General features: G+C 37.5%; 1 protein-coding gene across 1 annotated transcript in view; it reads right to left on the reverse strand.

Annotated features, from left to right (window-relative positions):
• VWA8 (von Willebrand factor A domain containing 8) overlaps nt 1-19,683 on the reverse strand; it is a gene marked incomplete at both ends in the record, with an annotated part of 133,752 nt that overhangs the window by 41,776 nt on the left and 72,293 nt on the right. Inside the window, 7 exons of the mRNA XM_010087550.1 lie at nt 1,495-1,604; nt 2,243-2,368; nt 2,462-2,532; nt 3,010-3,123; nt 9,852-10,054; nt 11,343-11,481; nt 12,425-12,533. Coding sequence (XP_010085852.1) covers nt 1,495-1,604; nt 2,243-2,368; nt 2,462-2,532; nt 3,010-3,123; nt 9,852-10,054; nt 11,343-11,481; nt 12,425-12,533 — 872 coding nt within the window. The remainder of the gene's footprint in view (nt 1-1,494; nt 1,605-2,242; nt 2,369-2,461; nt 2,533-3,009; nt 3,124-9,851; nt 10,055-11,342; nt 11,482-12,424; nt 12,534-19,683) is intronic.

Consider the following 19,683-nt stretch of genomic DNA (forward strand, 5'->3'; position numbering starts at 1 on the left):
AATTATCAACACAGTCAGAACTTGCTATCTTTAGTTCTGAAGCACACAGTGTTTCCACTTCAATGGGCAGTAGTCTATCTCATTTACCTGGCAGCAGGATAAAATCTTTCCTCTCTCAAAGGATGAATGGCCTACTGGTTTGGGTCAGTGGCAAACTCACTCTGGTCTACCTTTTCTTAGCTCTCCTGCCACAGGTTCTGCCTCAAAGAATGAGAACAGGCTGAAGATGTTACATTTGGGGTTTGCTGGATGATTTGGAAAAACGTGGAGAGGGGATATGATAACTTTTTACATTGGAAGAGAAGAAATAAGATAACAAAGGATAAAAATAGCACAAAAAGCATGTATTCATAAGTTGTCCACAAATACTTTGAGACTGGAAATTATATTAATGTTCTGACCCATCTGAGGAATGATACTCTATAATGATTTCTAAATAAGGTAGTAAGAGGAAGGAAGCTACTGTGCTCTGATGGAGCTTGATAAACTGACAAAGTAAACTGTACAAGGGATAAAAAGGACCCTATATATTTAAGCTGTGGTTAGAGTCTTAGGTATCCAATTTGTTGCTGTTTGTGTAAAACAAGCCAAAGTTGTTATCTGTCAATAACATTTGCTTGTATTATGTTTACATGTGTTAATCTCATTTGAATCTAATTCTTCAAACTTATGCTAGCCACAACGACCAGGATGAAACTTTTTCCCTCTTTAACAGATATAAAGGGTTTCTCTATTTTTTTTCTCTGTCTCTTTGAGACACATTGCAGACAGGCCAAAGCCTATAAACTGTTAGGTGGGATGTACATGTACTTCCAGTGTTACAGAACCAGGAAGACTAAAGATTTTTGTGCACCATGATCAAATGCTCAGGGTTGAAAATGTCATCAGATCTGAAGACAGGCAGATCTTACTAGGCAGAATGATGACCACTGGAGATCTCTGCCTTCTTCTGTAGCTAAGATATGCCTCAATGCCTCATACCACCTGGGAATTTTACCAAACAAATTCCCCCTGTCTTTTAACACAGGTGTGATGGCCTCAGTGGCCTCTTGCACACTATCTGCAGAACTTTAGAAACTGTGACTTCTGTTCTAACAGTAGGTCTTTCTATTTTTATAAGTTTTGGGAAATGTCTCCTAGCTCATCTGAGTAGCTCATGTAACAGCTGCAACAGCGTACATACTGGACTCATCAACGTATTTCTATTCCTCTATTCTATTTCCTGCCTAGTAATCTTTTTTCCTTTTCCATTCTGTATGCTTGTATGTTTCCTGGAGGTCCATGACTGAGGGTCTTAAATGCTGCAATGAAACAAAGATACTTAATTCAAACAACCTAAGTTGCTTTGTGAAAAGTTATTATTAACCAAGCATGATAAGGGGAGGACAAAAAGGGAATCAGAGAGAAGGCTACCCAGACCTTTACAGTAAAAGAGCCTTGTTTGTGCAGCTGCAAACACAGAAATTATTAAAAAGCCAAGCTTGCATTCAGTACCTGTTGTTAAGCCAAATCCCATGTCAGCTGGCTCTTCACTCAGTGCATACAGCTGGCAAACCTCACTGTCTTCAGCTTCCATATGGGCATGCTTGGTTAAAAGAAATTTCCTGTAAAGGATACACATTTATAATAATTCCTGATTAAGCTTGTAACACTAAACAAGGACTTTTGCCTTCTGAAATAGCAAAAACATTCTACATTTACATAAACAAGGTTATCAACACCTTTTGTTAAAACTAGATATGATTTACCAAACATCTGTGAGATAGGAAAGGGTAAGCCAGCAAGTGGCAGATTTGTCTTCTGGTAACTACACACTTTTATTTGCTGTGCATTTATAAAAGTAAGACAGCAGAATAATATTTCTTTCACGAGACCATGAAAGTAAAACAAGTAGGCACTAACTATGGACGACGTGGCTGTATTTCCAAAGCTACGTCCACCAACATTCTCATTTCTAAAGATAATAACCACCTCAGTCAAAACAGTATTAACATGCACAGAATCTAAGCTAGTCTAGATTTTCAGGGACATGAATTTAGGCAGGCATATCCTGCTCATTTCCTACTCTAAAAGCCTACCTGCACATTCACCAGAGCAAATCTGCATCTTAAACACCAGCTGTTTAAGTCTAGCCAGTCTCACAAACTGAAAAAACAACCAGGACCAGGAGTGAAGAAACTCCTGAACATGAACCAGACACAAACAAGAAATAATGTCATTAAGAAAATTAGGCTTAACTAACTGATTCATTTCATTTTCCACCAAAAGCCACCGGTCTTCAGCTGCCAGGAAAACAGATTTCAGATTGATGGGAAGCAAGATGGTATGAGTTTGACCCTCTAACACATCCAGTACAATAAGGCGGTTTCTGTAAAATTGAAAGCAAAGAAACGAATAATCAGATAGAGATGTACATGAGGAGATCTGTTATAAATCAATATAACACAAGGATATAATTCACTCTCCCCCTGCTTCTTTGTAGAACACCAGCCAGTTTTTGTGTGAAAACTCTCGGCACATTTTGTAGTTGCTCTGTATAAAAATACGTCATACAGCAATTAGTGTTTGTTAGATTCATCCCAGTGAGCTTCCCTGACTCCTCTGAAAGTGTATGACATTTTTCCTTTATTTAGAATAATCCACAGCATTAATTACCTCTCAAAATGCTATCTAGCCTGCCTTGTTTATTCATGCATCATAACTGAGTTCATTATTTGGGACATAATCCCTTCTAACAAAATGTCCTGATATTCCCAGTTCTATCTCCAAAGAGGGATATTTTAAAGATACACATCCTCAGACAATACAACTTACTTATATTTTTTCACATCAGTATTCCATAACAATGCTATTTTATGTGTAAGGCATTTTAACACAGATAAGAGAAAAGAATTAAGTGCGTGGGCTGTAAAAACAAAGAAATACTATCCTGGGGCAATTTTTCCAATATTGAGCTTGGGTTTCAAAAAAACCCTTAGCATTACAGAGGCAGGTGCTATTATTCCTCACCATCTCTTTGCTGCTCCACCAAGATGTTCTCTTACGGGATTCTTGAGCATCTGGTAAGAGCACAAGTCGGCGAAGGGCACCATTGTTCGTATCCAGCAACAACACAACATTACTCTGTAAATGAAAAGCAGATTCATGTACATCTCAACGTCATTTAAGAGACTATAACCAATCTATCTGAAGCACTTCTGCAACTCTAGCAACTTAGGACTTTTTGAAAAGATGACCTATATTTTGCTGGAAAACATAGACTGAATCATCTTGGTTCATTTTAAAGCTCATGGAGAAATTTAATTGCAGAGGTTAAGTACATGCAAAAAGGGCTGGAATGATATTTCAGTTTTCCCATAATGTTTTATCTATACATGCCACATTTACTTCTGCATAAGCTCTAGGAAGTAGACTAGTATGGTTTACAGGTCCAAGCTGTAGTCAGCTACAGGTGAAAGACAGTTTTGTTCTGTCAAGTCACTAAAATGTTTCATTTCTGTTTTGTTAGCACTCCTCTAAAGTACCCATTACTTAAGTTATACTGAGGGCGAAAAACTGGTGAGAGAAGAAATGGCTTAGTGTGTTTTCTCCAGGTTCATATGTACGATACCGTGGAGCCTATTAAATATCCCTGTGGGCAACAATCCTTCTGTGACCTGCAGGCTCAGGCAGCTTACAGTGTCAGAGGCAGAACAGGTGTTGGAGGACAGCAGGATGACTCAAGGACGGAGGTCAGAAGCAGAAGGATACTGAAGAGTGGTGCAAGTGTCCTCCACATATCACATGTGAAAATTCTATATGCTAAATTTTGAACTTCAGACTTCTCAGTTTGTTCCTCAATGCCCCAGGGTCCATGCATAATGTCAAATGATGAGGATATTTTAAACATTTCTTTTTACAAAGTAGTGTAGCTGCTCCTAATACGTTTAAGAATACAAGAGAACAGTAATTCTGGCCTAACCTTCACCACATCAAACAGAATTTAAAAGGTACAAAAGAACAAGTTAATTAAGCCTTGGGTTTAATTTTTTGTTTGCCATTCAAGGAAACGTTAGGTTCTGCAAGGACATTAGGTTCTGCAAGAACTTACTAAAAGTAAACTGTCTACGTACAACATCTGCAACAACGCACGATAGACGTTAAGAGAGTAGAACATAAATTCCCACAAATTTTCCTAAATAAAACAAATACAAACAATCTGAGTCATAGTGGTTTTGTTCTTTTTGGGTACGCTTCATACTTTCACTTGGATTATTTGGGAGTACTAACTTTATTTAATAATGATAGTCATTTGAAGCTAAATATGGTAAAGCATTTAAAATATTACCACGTTATCTGGAGCATTTGGGAATTTCAGCTAGAGTTCAATACCTCTAAAAAAAGAAGTTTGCTTATGCATTACAAACCAAAATTATAGAAGTGTGTTTCAGAAAAAACAAAATAGGGCATTTGCTTTGGATTTTGGTTTTCTGCCATGTTTTATTTATATAATTCTGCAACAGCACCACTGAACTAAAGCAATGCATTAGCCTTCCACGTGAGATAAAAACACATATGAATCAATTACATTCCTCCACTTAGCATTAAATTTATGAGAGCAGTTGGTAATATAAAAAGCCTCTCTACTCCACCCCTTTTGATGTTAATGGTTTCCTTCTGTGCTAAGTGACTGATGTATATTCTGTCTGTGTTTAAGAATAGATTTTTGCGTCATTTGCGAACACATCCAAGAGCAGCTTTGGCAACTCTTCAAGTGGGCTGGGAAAAGACACTGGTGTGCAATTCCACTGTGTTTGTTCTTGACTGGGAGAAAAGTAACCTTTGGGCAACCTCCCGACCCCAGTGTCTGGAATTCCAAACTCTGGACAGATGCAATAACCAATCTGGTCAAGTGGTGTGTCTTTATTTTTAGTTACTGCAAAGTTTCCCTTTCCTCACTGCTGTTTTTATTTTAGCCAGCATTTTCCTCTTAAAAGTTCTTAAACCAAACAGGGCTGTGATTTCACTTTGCTGGTATGGGAAGTTGTTCCTTATGGTCTCACAAACAGAGAGGAGAGTTAGAGGAAGGAACACGCATCAATTTCAGAGTGGGACAGTACAAACAATTCCATTTAACTCTCCTGTATTCTCCCTGTACTCACTGTCATAGTTTTCATTCTCTCTGCCCTCAATGCTCCCATCTTGAGCAAGCAAGCTTGCAAACATGGACTCTCCTTAGCTGTCAGCTTCAAATGAGGCTGATCCTTAGTTTGGCAGGGTAACCTCTCTGTTCCTCTCCTTGCCTCCTGTCCCACCTTTTCTATTCATGCTACTCAAGGACCTCTTGAGCAACACAGGTAAGAATCCTGATGCTGTAAATACTAGGCACAGATATAGACATATCATATTGTTCCTTAGGTTCAAGCGAAAAAAATCTGTGGAAGAGTTACGGCTTTGGGCTCAAACCACCATACCTTCAGAAGTGGGAAATGCATGCAAGTAGATTACTGGTGTTTCAGTTAATTCGAGTAATGTCCTTCAGATGATTTGGGAGACTTGATTGTACTAGAGATTTCAGGGAACTGAGAACAGCAAATAGAGATATAAGATTTGGACTTACAGAAAAGGAAACTCTTCACCTTTTCTATAGAAGGTGCACACCTTTCTATATAAGCACACCTTTCTTCTTCTATAAGTTGTGCTTACAGAAAAGGAAGGTCTTACAAAAGATTAAAAGAGATAATTTAACAATATCGGCTATTTTTTGAAGAAAATACATCCTTCCTCCTGAATGCATACATGAGAATATCACGGGGACTAGAGGTTTCAGTTGATACTACCAGTAGGTTGCAGGTCCTCCCATATGCAGGTCCCCACTTGTATTTCAGGCTAGATTGCAAACTGTTGAAAAAAGAGTCTTCTTTTAAAGGATGTTTGTAATCTTCTACGTGTAGTAAGTGAGGTGGATCTCTGTGTCAGCTTCCGTGCCAGAGACTCCCTCACTCCCTTGCTATCTGACAGCTTTGACAAAGAGCTCCAGCAGCACATGGGACAGGGAAAAGCACTTCCTACCTCCCTGCCCCACTTCCTGACTGAGAAAGACAGAAGTAGAGCTAAAGGATGCTGGCAGCATCCTTCCTGAGCACAAAGCTCATTGTGCTCCTTCAGGAGGACTGTAGGTTACTCCGTCCATCCAGTCGTAGCCTTTCAACAGTGCAAAGTACTTGTAAGAAAAAATGGAAGAGCACAGTTAATTTACATGCAATTCTCCATGTGCATCTTCCTCCTATAATCCATTATAAAATCATGCATAAAGTTATCAACATTCTTTTCAGTCTGCATTTGCTCTCCTTCTGAGTGGTAAAAGCAATAGGTGCAGAAAGAAAAAGCTAAACAGGCAGGCATGAAATTTCGTAGGAAATGGGGGTATGCCCTGAAGTACTTGCGGGGAGGACAGGGCAGAGGCACTGCTGCTTTGAAAAGATGAATGCAACTCCTATCTTACAAGGAAATTACTTGAGATTTCTGAAGAGTCTTTTCAAAGTTTATCAGCTTAGTCTGAACAAAAAGATGACAGAGTCAAAACAGGCTGTGCTCACCGAAACCAATGGCCACCATGACAAACAGAATCTACTCTTTCTTCCAAGAAGATGTAAGGGTGGCTTAAAAGCAGACAAATCTCTGATTTGTGCTATTAAGTTAAATCCCCAAGGAGTTCAGTTTTAGTAAAATTTTACTTAAAAGGACAGGAAGGAATGGTGATTTTTCATTTTCTTTCACTGGTGGGCTCTACTGAAACCAGATGGATGTCATCTGGGAAAGAAATCACACAAGCTTATTTGAAGAGCCACAATATCATCATCTCATCCTTTCCAATAAGGTTATCATCCATTTAAAATTATTCCTTTTTATAACTTAGTCAGAAACATTCATCTCCAAAGACCTTAATTAAAACAAAAAACTGGGAAAAATCTTTACCTTTTGGTATTGTCTAATTAATGGATTATATTATTTGTGAAATATTTGCTGTCAAGTGGACCTTTTTATTTAAGAAATGTAACTTCTTATTTCTACAAATATTGTTAATATTTCTTGGTGTTTTTGCAAGTATAAGTAGACGAACCTCTAAAGCATCACATACATCATTTACATTACTTGTTTTTCTTGAAGATCTGTTTGATGCACCCTTAACAAAAGCAGCTAACCCTTGGAGCCTCACCCAAAATATAGATGAGCCACTAACCTACTTGTCTTAATATGTGAATGCTGTGAATTCTGAGTTTATGGCTGCTAGTGACCTTAGTACACCTGAAGGTACGCACATTGACTATATGTCAAGGCTTATAGTGGCCTTGACTATATAGTGTCCAGGCTCAGTGTAAAGAGAAAGGCACCTCCAGAGGGCAATTCACCGTGCACTACCTTAGCTTGGATGAATTACTCTTGCAGATCACCTTTATCCTCCCAACAGACATAGAAGGTACTTGGCTTATTCGCTTAGACTATATGCTTACCTGATAACACCACCACCATATACAGCAATACCCACTTCACTTCACATGTGCACAAAGAAAGCACATGATTTTTGCATGGCTCCACTGCAGGAAGAGTTGGGAACAAAACCTAGGCTTTACGTGGAAAAATTAAACTACTTGAGAATCCCTCTTTTGATTCAGTGTGAACTAGAAATGCAGAGATCCTAACACATGAGCCCTAACATAAGGAAGGACAGCAGTTGCTGTGAAGACTACAACAGCAGCATTTGTCTGACCTGTGCTTTGGTGCCTCATTTAAGAACTAATTCGAAATAAATTACTAATGTAGTCCATGGATACGAACATGTAATACACAAGAGAATCCTTTAAAATATTTTTTTCTATTTAAGATGCTTACTTAATTTCCTCAAGAAGTCTAAAATTAATTTTGAATCCTGTTGTAAGTATACAATTACTTTTTGCAACCAAGTTTGTAGTTTAATAAAACATATTTTCACACTCAATGAATAAGGTCTATCCTAATGTTGACAATGCAAAGCATTCAGAATATTGTAATTCTGTATTATTTTCCATCAGTGTAAAATTTTCCATCAGGCTTATTTACAGACAGGATTTGTTCAACTGTAGCACTTGCTAAGAAAGGCAAGACTGAAGCTGGCAATATTTAAGCTTTGTCAAAGAAAAACATGAGGTTACAGCTCAACTGAAGTCACCTGGAAAGGGGCACTGAGCTACCACAGTCTCTCCACAGAACAAACTTTATTTCAGTCACTGAAAAAGATATTCTACAAGGGCAGGCAAAACCAGTCACTGAGTTAACTACCTAAAGCTTTATGGATGAACCTTAGATAAAGACTTCATTGCTGACACCAAATGCTACAGTGATTTGTTTAAAAACAAAACTAGCAGCACAATTATTTTCACAGTAGGAATTTCAGAGACTTAGAAAGCAAAGAATATTGCTGGACTTTATATTAAAAGTGTGAGACATTCTAAACATTCTTAGACATAAGATAGACTGCCATCTGTTTTACAGTTTCCTGCGTTGACTTCGCCAAAAAAGGCCAAGGATTGTTTAGAACTGAACAAATTTGTTACATGCATTTCAAAATAGCCCAAAATGGTACTTCTATAGCTGTTGAAGACAACTGCACAGGCAACCACCACAAGCAGGTAACTTCAGAATGATATTTTTTCTAGTTGGCATTGGAAAGTGTCCAAGGCAAAGCTAAGGAAGGCATATGCAGTTCTACTAAAGCTGGAAGAATTGTGTTTCTCATAAAGCAGGAAGCTTAACTGTAGAGTTTGAGACCAGAAAGTGGCATCAACACTTGACAAACATTCCTAGAACAACAGTATGGCCGAGACACTAGTTATGAAATGACTGAAAACTACTTAATATTCCAACTCAGTGTAGGAAAGGTTCTTTGTGATTGGAGTCTCTCACCTACTGAAAAATGGGCAGAAGAAATTCAGAACGAGAGAAGGAAAAGGAAAAAACAACCAACAATAACGACCAGATTAAATGCCCATGTCAAACCACTATGACTGGTAGGTAACATAATAAACTATTATTAATAATAAAAAGTGAACAGAATCAGCACTGTACCAACTGTTGTCTCTTCCCACTCCTGGGCAAACATGTTTTGAATTGGAAATGTCCTAATCAGTTCACTGATGGTAATGGAAAGGGGAAAGTATGTGGACAAGATACAACACTTGACTTTAAAAAAAGGATTTGAGTCAAATCAACACTGAAGTCATCAGTGGTTCTAAATTTGTATTGCTGACACACAAGATGTCAAGGCTTACATAGTATTTCTAGTCTTGGTGCTTCAGATGTTACAGAATGAGAAATGTCAGGATTCACAAAACAAATCCAAAATAGTGGCACAGAGCAAATACAAGCAACATTTTACTTTGCAACTCAGAAAATGTCTCTTTCACATACTATTTGAAAAGTAAAAAGGGGACAATATAGGAGCACAACTGAAGTTCACAGCATAAAACAGTTTACTTTGTACTTTGTAAACATTTGCTACTTGACTGAGAGCCCTGAACTCAACTCACTATCTCCCTTTCTCCCATGAAGGCCAAGCTCCCCCTATCAGTCCAAGAAATAAGATAAGCAGGTAGAACTCATCTTCAAGAATGCAAAAGGACATTGTCCAGATAAAAAGTGCAAGAGGAAAATCTCCACATAAAAACTAAAGCTGAAAGCAACTCCCATGCTTCAAGTGAAAAAGAGAACATTGAGAAGGGGGTAGGCTTGTCCAGGCTATTTCAACCTATCGAGGTAGACTCCTCAGTGATCCTACCCTTATGATACTACTTTGCTCATCACTGAACATTTAGCCATATTTTATTTTTTTTTACCTCCTCTTCATGTAGAACCACTTGACCTTTCAGTGGATTTCCCAGTGGTGCCACAGTCACAAAAGGCTGCCAGACACTTCCAACTGTTCTTGGGAAGAGGTCATAAAGATCCACGAAGTATCCACTCTTACCAGAAACGTTCATGAAGTACAAGGAAACAGGATTGCATGTAGTTACGTAAAGAACATTTTCAGCTTCCTCTTCTGAAATAAGAAAATAAAATTAAGAAAAGGCTACTGACATCATGCATTGCTCTTCTGGAAATATATACGTCATAAACTCAGCAGATGATATAGCAAAACATACAGCAAAATCACCGCCATTGACACAGGAAAACAGTGAGAGAAATGGTCTCTTCATATTAACTAAACATTAACAGGCAGATTCTTGCCACAACACTTTTTAAACAAGTAGTCCAAGGCACATTTGTGTAGATACAACTGCAGTGCTTGCCAGCTGCTAGTATACACAAAATTTGTCCAGATGTTTTTGTTTGTTTATAAACTCGGTTCTCCCTCCTCTATGTCATCTTCCTTTTCGATTAACATGTTTAATAACTAAACATGTGATGAATGCAAACTTTGCATGTAACTTTGCACATATAGCACCTTCCTGACTGATTTGAGACAATTCTTAAAATCAATCCAAAGCCATGTAATTTCTGTTTCGCTGTCATAAAAGTTTGTTAATGTATTTGAAACTATGGCTACAAGCAGAAAAGGCAGCATTCCAGTACTGATCATTAGCGATCTGTTTACAATGCACAATAAAGTTTAGACATGTTTTGCGATGAACCCTAAAAACATTTATGAATATTCCCAATGATGCAATTCACTTCGGAACACAAGCAATATAGATAACTAAGGCAGGCTTGATCCAGCGAGAAAGACTTTTAATCGGTATAAGCACAGAGAAAAAAAGCCCAGCACTGTGCAACTTACATGATTTGTATTAAAACTGAATTGACTTAGAGAGATAGGAAAATTCAAAGAATTGTTTTTCTGAAGCAATACAGTATTGAACATAAAAACTAGACAGACTTGCAATTTTGTGGCTGTGTTCTACTTTAATTATATATCCTTCTCTCAGTTTAAGAAGGATGCATATCCTTACAAAGACCACAGTGTCTCAGTGAAATTATCCTCTCATTTCAGTGGCGGATTATTTTGTATTTTATCTACTGTTAAGAAAAGTGCAAAAAGATAAATTATTCCTATACTCCATTCCTACCCTCCATATCCTCCATTTCCATATTCCAATTCTTAGTATTATTCCTGTACTCCGTTGCAAACAGAAATACACAGTATTGTAAATACACTGAAGTGGTGTTATTACACTTAGAACCACTCATATTGCCCTTTTACATTCTGCCACTGGTTATCAGTGAGCACTTATGAAGTCAACAACCTAGTTCTTTCTCATCTCTAGGATATTTCATGTATTTATAACATTGGGGATCATTCCAAAAGTTACTAGCTTTTCTTACCGCACCTTTTGTTACTGTAACATCGCAAACTAAGTTAACTTCCCCCAAAGGCAGTGTCCAAAATGCGAGTTCTTCCGTAAAACTGAGGGACCTGGCTTCATGTCGTTCCAGTGGAAATCCTTGAATATTTAAGTAGATAGGGCCCTAAAACAAATGACAACAATGAGGGCTTGCTAAAATATTTCACTCACCATTCTTTATGGAAATCTAGAAGTCTTCTGCAAGACTTTTAAAACTTAACGATTTTTGAAATCAACAATTGAAACAGATCAATTACTAAATAAATGAAAGGGAAAAGTAAACGCTTTTCTGCAAGCTGTCTGAATGTCCATATTGCCATTTGCTTTACAGTATAGAAAACACCATGCCTTTCCTCTTTAGTCTTTTGTTGGTTTGAAACTTTGTCATGAAGGATGTAGTAATGTATTGACAAAACACAGTCCACACAATGAAAAAATCAGAATATTTTTGTTTCAAAGAAGCTCAATGGCAATTTCTTATTATATAAATTTTAAATTTCATCCCTACATCACACTAGCAGTTCAGGTTTTTCCTTATTCACTGGAGTAATAATTACTGAAGTTAAGCGAAGAACTCAAAGTTGAAAAGGCCTTATAAGCTTTGGGTTGCAGGTTAAATTGTACCAAAGGTTCAGATTCAAACTTGGCAGTGCCAAAGACCCATAAGAATTCAGCTGCAGGTAAAATAGAAACAGAAAACAGCTTTCTTTTCAGTCTCTAATCTTATCCAAAATCTGAGATCTGGGGCCTAAAACCGGCCACCTCCATGCATCTAAAACAGCTAAAAAATTCCTTCAAACATGGTATTTTCAATATCCTTATAAAAACCCCTGTTCAAGAACTTCTGACCATACTTACCAGTTTTAAAGCACATCACACATTGTGAGGGCTAGTATACAAAAGCATTTATTTTTCTAGTCAGTTTAAAAACCTGAAGAACAGGTTAACAAGGACCACGCTTTGCATATACTCTTTTTCCTGAAGAAATTAATCACATTTTAGATTCTTTGCATCCCAATACATAAAACCAGTATTACATGAAATTAAAAGAAAATAAAAAGACAAACCTTGACATCTATTTTTTGAGTTTCTGTTGGACACAGCAGTTTCTGTTGTGCACTCCCTGGCTGATTGATTTTCCAGTAGCCCATAAATTTATGATCTGGTAACGGCAGTCTGTCAAACAATGTAGGAACAAATGAATTTTTACATTCATTAACCAGCAACTGATATGGAATAAATCATCTATCAACTGCATTTTTCCAATGACACATATCTGAAGATCCTCTTGCAGGAAACATTTCCTCGCTGAAATATTTATTTTACATCACAAAAAATTATCCTTGTGGAATACTAATACAGTCACAACATAAACAGCATCATAAAAGAAGAAGCAATTCACATAATATGGACTCAAAAGGAAAACTCTTCCAGTCTGAATAATCTGAGATAGTTAATAAAATATATCCAAACTGTCTCTTGCTTTGCTTTATTCAGATTAGGCAGGGTGTGATACTACCACTTAAAGGAACTCCTGTCAGTGGTGCACACTCATTTAACAAACCAGCAGTAAACACTCTGGCAAGTCAACCAAGCAATAAAAGTTCAATTAATTACTTCCATATATTTTGCCACTGACACGAACAAAGGCAAAGGAACACAGACGCGAGAGTACACCATTGCCTTCTGGCCACTACAGTCTACAAAAAGGACAGGGCATCTTCGGAAGCCTTGGTTGCTTGCCTTGGTCTGATTTCTTCATTTTTGTACCTTTTCTTTAGGGAAGAAATATATTTCCTATATGAGCAAAACTCATATAGGAAAAGAAAATGCTGGTGTACGACAAAGTAGCTTGACAGCAAAATAGGGACAAAACAATTTTTATTTCCTCTGAAGTGATCTGCAACCTCTGAAAGCAGTTTAACTTCATTAATTGGTATGAATACCTTTAAGCTAACGAACTCATCACTTTTGGTTTCTTTTATTTGGGATCAGTTGCTCCTAAAAAGACCTCCTATCAAAACTGCATTCTGTGTTACATTCTGTTGCACATGATTGTACAGCTACAGAACTTGGCAAGAGAACAGAAGACATTCCTTCTCCCAGTTTCTATAAATATCTCCAAAGCCTATTTTAAGGAAGTTCTCTTAGACTGTTTGCTAAAAGTCTGTCCTGTATGATGATGCTCATTCCTACTGTTACAATTGTTTCCTCTCTCCACACAACCAACTTGGTCCCTCTAGTTATTAGAGGTTTGTTTCATTTCTTCTCGATATTCTTTTCAGAATAAGAAGGGATCCCAAATCAAAAAATCTCATTTGGACGACATATGACTCTTGGGGAATTTTAATTTTACTTTTTTTCCTCTGAGAACTTAAAGGAGAATTCAGGGAAAGAATACTAATATCCTCTAATCTTTGCAAGTCACGCAGGGAAGACACATTAACATTTCTTACGGGTATACTGACACCAAATCTCAAGCAATCTGGAGAAGCCAGTACTCACAGGCAGACAGTCACTCAGCCTCCATCTCCAATCTGCATTTGGACCATCTGCCAAGGCAGTCAGATAGCCAAAGACACGTTTTGCAAACAGAAAATGGTTTGAATGCTATAGATCATAGATGCTCATAGATAAACATCTGCCTGTCAGCAATATGCCACTGGGGCATGTAAAGAGGAAAGTGTATCTCATTAATTCCCTCTCTTAGTCAAAGAACCAGTGGAGTCTTCATTGCCTGCTTGTTGCGTAGTTAAGAGTTTCAACAGATGCCAGCGTTTGAGAAGTGATTTCTTTTGCACTCTACCTCACTTCAGTTTGCATTTTTCCATTCTTTACACCCAGCTAGGCAAGCCAGATTCTTCCCAAATTAAGAAATTAAGCCAGACCAAAAAAAAAAAAAAGGGCAAGTACAATATATTGTAGATTATAATATTCAACACCATTAGGAAAAAAACATTCAGGATGCACTATTTCAACATATACACAACACAATTCTTAGATAAATTTACTCATGCAGTCAGAAAATGGGCAGTCAAGTCACTAGACTAAATGTCAGTTTATCCATGAACTGGAATTTTACTTCAGGCTTTCATTTGGGTTTCAAAATGCTTTGTTGGCAAAATGTTGGTTATGTCTTGAGCCAAAACTGTCTTGTGTGCAAAAAGAAACTGGAGATTTTTTTTTTTTTTTTTTTTGCTATGGTGACCCCAAGTAGAATCTCTGATAAGTCTACAATCAGCAATAATTTTTTTCCTGTTAGCTCAATGGAACATCAACTTCCACAAGGAATTGGACTTTGGTTTTAAATCCTTATATATTACTCCCATGGATAACATCCTAGAAATCAACAGGTTCACTAATAATCATGAATACTTATTAGATTTTAAAACAAAACATATGTTAATAATCAGCTCTAACCAAATACCCTGCTTTATTTAGCAACAGAATTACACAGTGCATTCCCAAAGAAACAAAACATTTCCACTCTTTTTCAGCTTTCTGGAGATTTTCTTTGCTAATAGTTCCTCTCCTCCCTCAGGAAAACTGCTTTCTCCTTTCTCCTAGATTCTTGAGGTTTTGTTCTCTTTCCTGTTTCTGAATGACTTAGTCTCTCTGGGGCAGCAGATCAAGTCATCATGAACAGCATAGAGGAGGGAAAGGTAGATGAGAATTTAGGAATAAAACAGAAAGCAGAATTAATAATACAAAGTTCTTTGTCAAGAGTAATAGGGATCTTTTTCTTCCAGGGCTTGACAATTCTTTCTTACTCCTTCTCACTGTTCTCTTTTATAAGAAAGACTAAGAGTATTGAAGAAGCTGGTGGCATTGAAGGTCTTATAACCCGTCTGCCTCCTGATCAATTTTCAGGAGACAGTGACGATGCAGGAGGACTGGAACAACATGCCCACAATGAAAACATGTATACATCTAAACAGTTTTCCTCTAGTGAATATATATGATATACAGTGAAGGAGGGAGATTTTATTTCCCAGGACTTATAAGTAACAAGTTTTGAAAATAACTTGAAGTGACAGTACTAGTAAAAAGCATCACAAGCACTCCTGCCACACTGCTGTATTTCAAATTAATTAACCAAATACCGTTTACATAAAAGGTACACAAAGTACTATGGAAATGCCACCACCGGCAAAAATCTGCAAACCTAAGAGATCTGTTGGGTGTAAAAAGTGCAGTGGCTGGGTAAGAATGCTACTGAAATTCCACTGCCCTCTCCAGCTGGAGTGTACAGAGTGATCCATGATTTTTGCTTTCCTCAAAAGCTGGAAAGGGTTTCTAGAACAGAACAACTACATATCAGACTGCAGTAATCTTGTGAGAAAGCCAAGACTTACAAGAACGTTCTAAGGAATTATTCCTGATCAGTTCTTTGTTTATGGATCTGTCAACACCTGTTGCTTAAGAAAAATATAGAAATTTTTTTTGTTCTTTTACTCTTAATTTTGCATCTTGCTTTTCTACTAGATCACTACTGTCCATGAAATGGTTAGATAAGCAGTATTTTGTTTAGGAAAGGTGATTGCACAGGACCTACAGTTGATGGGGCAATTCTATAAAAAATTACTAATTAGCCTGAGTTTCTTCATGCACAGTGGTCTAAGGGGAGACAATCTGACAAAAGATAATTCTCTAGCGGCTTCTGCTGCTGGAAAACTTTTCAAAGTGACAGCTACAGAACACAATTTATTTTCATTTGTATCTTTTTGATTTTATAAAATAAATTCATTTTAGGCTAATTAAAACAAATAAACAAAACAACCCACCAAACAACTGTGTTCAAAAACTCAATAGAAGCTGCTTTATAAAGTTAATCATATATCTTTCTGAGAACTTACAGGAAAATGGCTACAAATCTTTAAGGCTGAAGTTCCACTGAATGTAAATTTCCCAGAGCAGGCTGTCATACTAGTACAGCTGCAGATACAAACTATGACAGGTAACAAAGCTGCTTAATACATGATCTTGTAAACCTGCTCAGTGCTGGCACAGAATGTATTATTCAAGGACTTCAGTAACAGCCTGTGCTCTATCTGAGACTTCTATCCCACCTAAGATTTTTGGACTTGAGCAAGATAATAGTTTAAAACCAGGAAAATTCCTTACCAGCCAGACCTCCATACTTCTATTTAAACACCTTTTGACTAAAAATATAAGCAGTAGATATACAGAACCATCTTATGTTAGACCTCCTGTTCCCTGACAGTCAAGTGCACACCCCCCCTCTGCTTCCCCTGCAATGCACTTCCCCCGGATGGACAAGAGATATATGCAGTATGAGACAGGTCCCGCAGTTAATTACAGATTACCTGTGGAATAAAAAACCAAACCAGTCTAAAGAGAAAATTAAAGCCATTAAAATTTACACATTTACATTACCTATAAAAAATTCAGTTAATATAAAACAAATATTCAAGTTATAACAAGCACCTGGAAGTGGATAGTGACAGAAGAAACAATATGGAATGGCAATTTCATCAAGGATAAATGCCAGAACTAGAGCTGAATGCTCTTTTACCTAGCAATTGCCAACAGTCTGAACTGTGCAACAAAATGGCAGACTAACATGAGTTCAGACAAAAGCGACATAACAGATGCCAATGGGAAAACAAAGTGTAGTTGTACATAAAAAAAAAATGAGCTAGTACATTGAGTAATTCCTTTTACCCACTATGTCTTGGCAAAATATCATAGACAAGCCATCTGCTTTACACACAATACTGATAAAAATTATAAACTACTGAACAGGTGATACCAGGCACTATAGACAGTATCTTGATGTTATAACCTGACAATATTGAACGTGTCAGCACCTTGAAGAATGGCCATTTGGGGAAAAAAAAAAAAACCTGAAGGAAACAGAAAGCCCAAGTAAAGCATCACTATACAGGTCTAATATTTGACACCAGTTCTGGAAATAAATCATAGAATCACAGAACGGTTTGGGTTGGAAGGGGCCTTAGAGATCACCTAGTTCCAACCCCCCTGCCATGGGCAGGGACACCCTCCACTAGACCAGGTTGCTCAAAGCCTCATCCAGCCTGGCCTTGAACACCTCCAGGGACAGGGCATCCACAACTTCCCCTGGGCAACCTGTTCCAGTGCCTCACCCTACTCATATTAAAAAATTTCTTTCTAATATCTAATCTAAATCCACCCTCTTTCAGCTTAATGAACTAGCTGAAATTATGAAAATTAATTAGCATCTACAAGTTAATTTATCTCTTGAGAAAATAACTACTGCAAGAATTCTTTTCTAAATGGTTATTATATACCACCTAATCTTTCCTTCCAAAATAAGCTATATTAATTCCAGAACCTAAACTAAAATTCCTATAATGTTTGCTGGTACCGTCTGTTAAATTTCCCCTGTAATTTGAGCTGGATACAACCTCAAAGTTCCCTCTATTGAGGCCTTGTATTGTAGTGTGATGCTCATGTTTCTCATGTTTTTGTTGCTGTATTTAGAGCAGTTACGCTTCAGCAGAAGTTTAAAATAATTCTGATTTATTCAAATTTTCTTTTAGACTAAGTAATAGGTGACAGACAGACTTCTCTAAAATTTATTAAAGTAGAATAAAGATTCACAAATTGTTTGATCCAAGACATGCCGCAGAGTACCTGTATAAAGGAGTCAGCATTTCAGTATGATGATTTTCCTGTCCTAGAATCTCCTGGAAATGCTTCTGTATTGCAAAACTTCTTAATTGCACGGGATTTGTATTCTTATCAATAGCAATGATTTTGCTGCAGGTATGACTAACATCCTCAGGCAGAATAGGCTTGGACCATTATCCTAGTTTTCATGTTACTTAATAGCACCACTGAGCAATTTACTGTGCTAGCTAGTAAGTCTCAGAAGTCTTGCAAATTAAGACCGAAGCACAGAAGTGAACCTCTGTGGGGGTATGCTGTTGTCACTAGGACACCACAGAAATCACAGCTAGTAAACCTTCAGATTTACTCTTCAAGTTGTGAGAGACTATAAGCAGGTAGGTAAACTAGCTTAAAATTGAAAGCGATCTTGTCAAGTCAGAGAACTAATCTGAAAAAATACAGTACAGTAAAAAAAATGTAAGCATGAAGGCAGTTGATTACATAAAGTAGAGATGGAGTATGCACTACACAGGGTGCTGCAGAAAGGATCTGGAGGTTCTTGTTTAGAAAAATAGACATGAGTTAAACTTCACAAGAAATGCAAACATACTGGGGTTTTTAAAAACGACTGTAGATGTGGTGCTTAGGGACATGGTTTAGTGAGTTAGGTGGTGTTGGGTTGGACTTGATGATCCTTGAGGTCTTTTCCAACCTTAATGATTCTATGATTCTATGACTGCTGCATGAAATACATCTCTAGTCTATATTCTCATACTACTGTATTCAGATCTAGCAGAAACTAACCTGCCTAGTTTCACACACAATGCTTTAAGATAGACATGAATTAAGTGGAGAGGGGGAGCATAAAAGAAAAGGAAAAACAACCAGAGGCCTTAAAAAAGGGGGAAGATTGAGAGAACTGGATGTGTTTAGTCTAGAGCTGACTTCCTAATGGCAAGGATATTTAGAAATAAGACTGACTTGCTTTGGGAGGTTATAGAACTCCATCTCTGAATGTTTTCAGGAATGTGTCATGACAAATATCAGATAAGAAGTTTTTAGATTAACTTGCATCTTTTCTGAAGTAAGTGGGATGGACTAGATTAGCACCATTATCCTACTCTCAAATTCCTGGAAAACAATCTAGAGGAGGTCAGTACTCTAGTTTTAAACACGTATCAGCTTTGGGAAGTACCTTTTCTGCAGTGGTCCAAACACCATACCCAACTAACTCAATGTGTCCATCACGGGAGCTTGCAATATGGGCTGGAACAGATTTGGAGAGATTATCTAGATATTCTTTTACCCCAAGGTAGAATCAACTACGCCTAAACCATTCCTGAAAGATGACTCTGTAATTCAAGGTGATTCACCTCTGATTTATAAAATCCATAGGATTAAATCTCATGACCAACATGGAATGAAGCAGTAGGACAACCTGAAATGTCAGCTGTGGCAGATGCAAGTGAGATACTGAGACCATGATTGGATCATAAGAGCCTGGTGGTCAGCCTAGTCCCAATCTTGCATGGGGAGATCTAAGAAAAAGTTGCTATTATCAACTTCGTGTGAACTGCTCCTGTAGTTTCTCTTCGTCTTAGCCTTCAGTGTAGCAGAGTATGTGTCTGTAGCTGTCAGTCAAGAGAAGTTTTTGATGAACATCTTGTGGGGGTCTTTTAAGTCTGTCATCCTTGGTGTAAGCTGTCCTATA

The sequence above is a fragment of the Pterocles gutturalis genome, unplaced genomic scaffold (genome assembly GCF_000699245.1).
Source record: "Pterocles gutturalis isolate BGI_N339 unplaced genomic scaffold, ASM69924v1 scaffold15621, whole genome shotgun sequence".
Taxonomy (NCBI): domain Eukaryota; kingdom Metazoa; phylum Chordata; class Aves; order Pterocliformes; family Pteroclidae; genus Pterocles; species Pterocles gutturalis.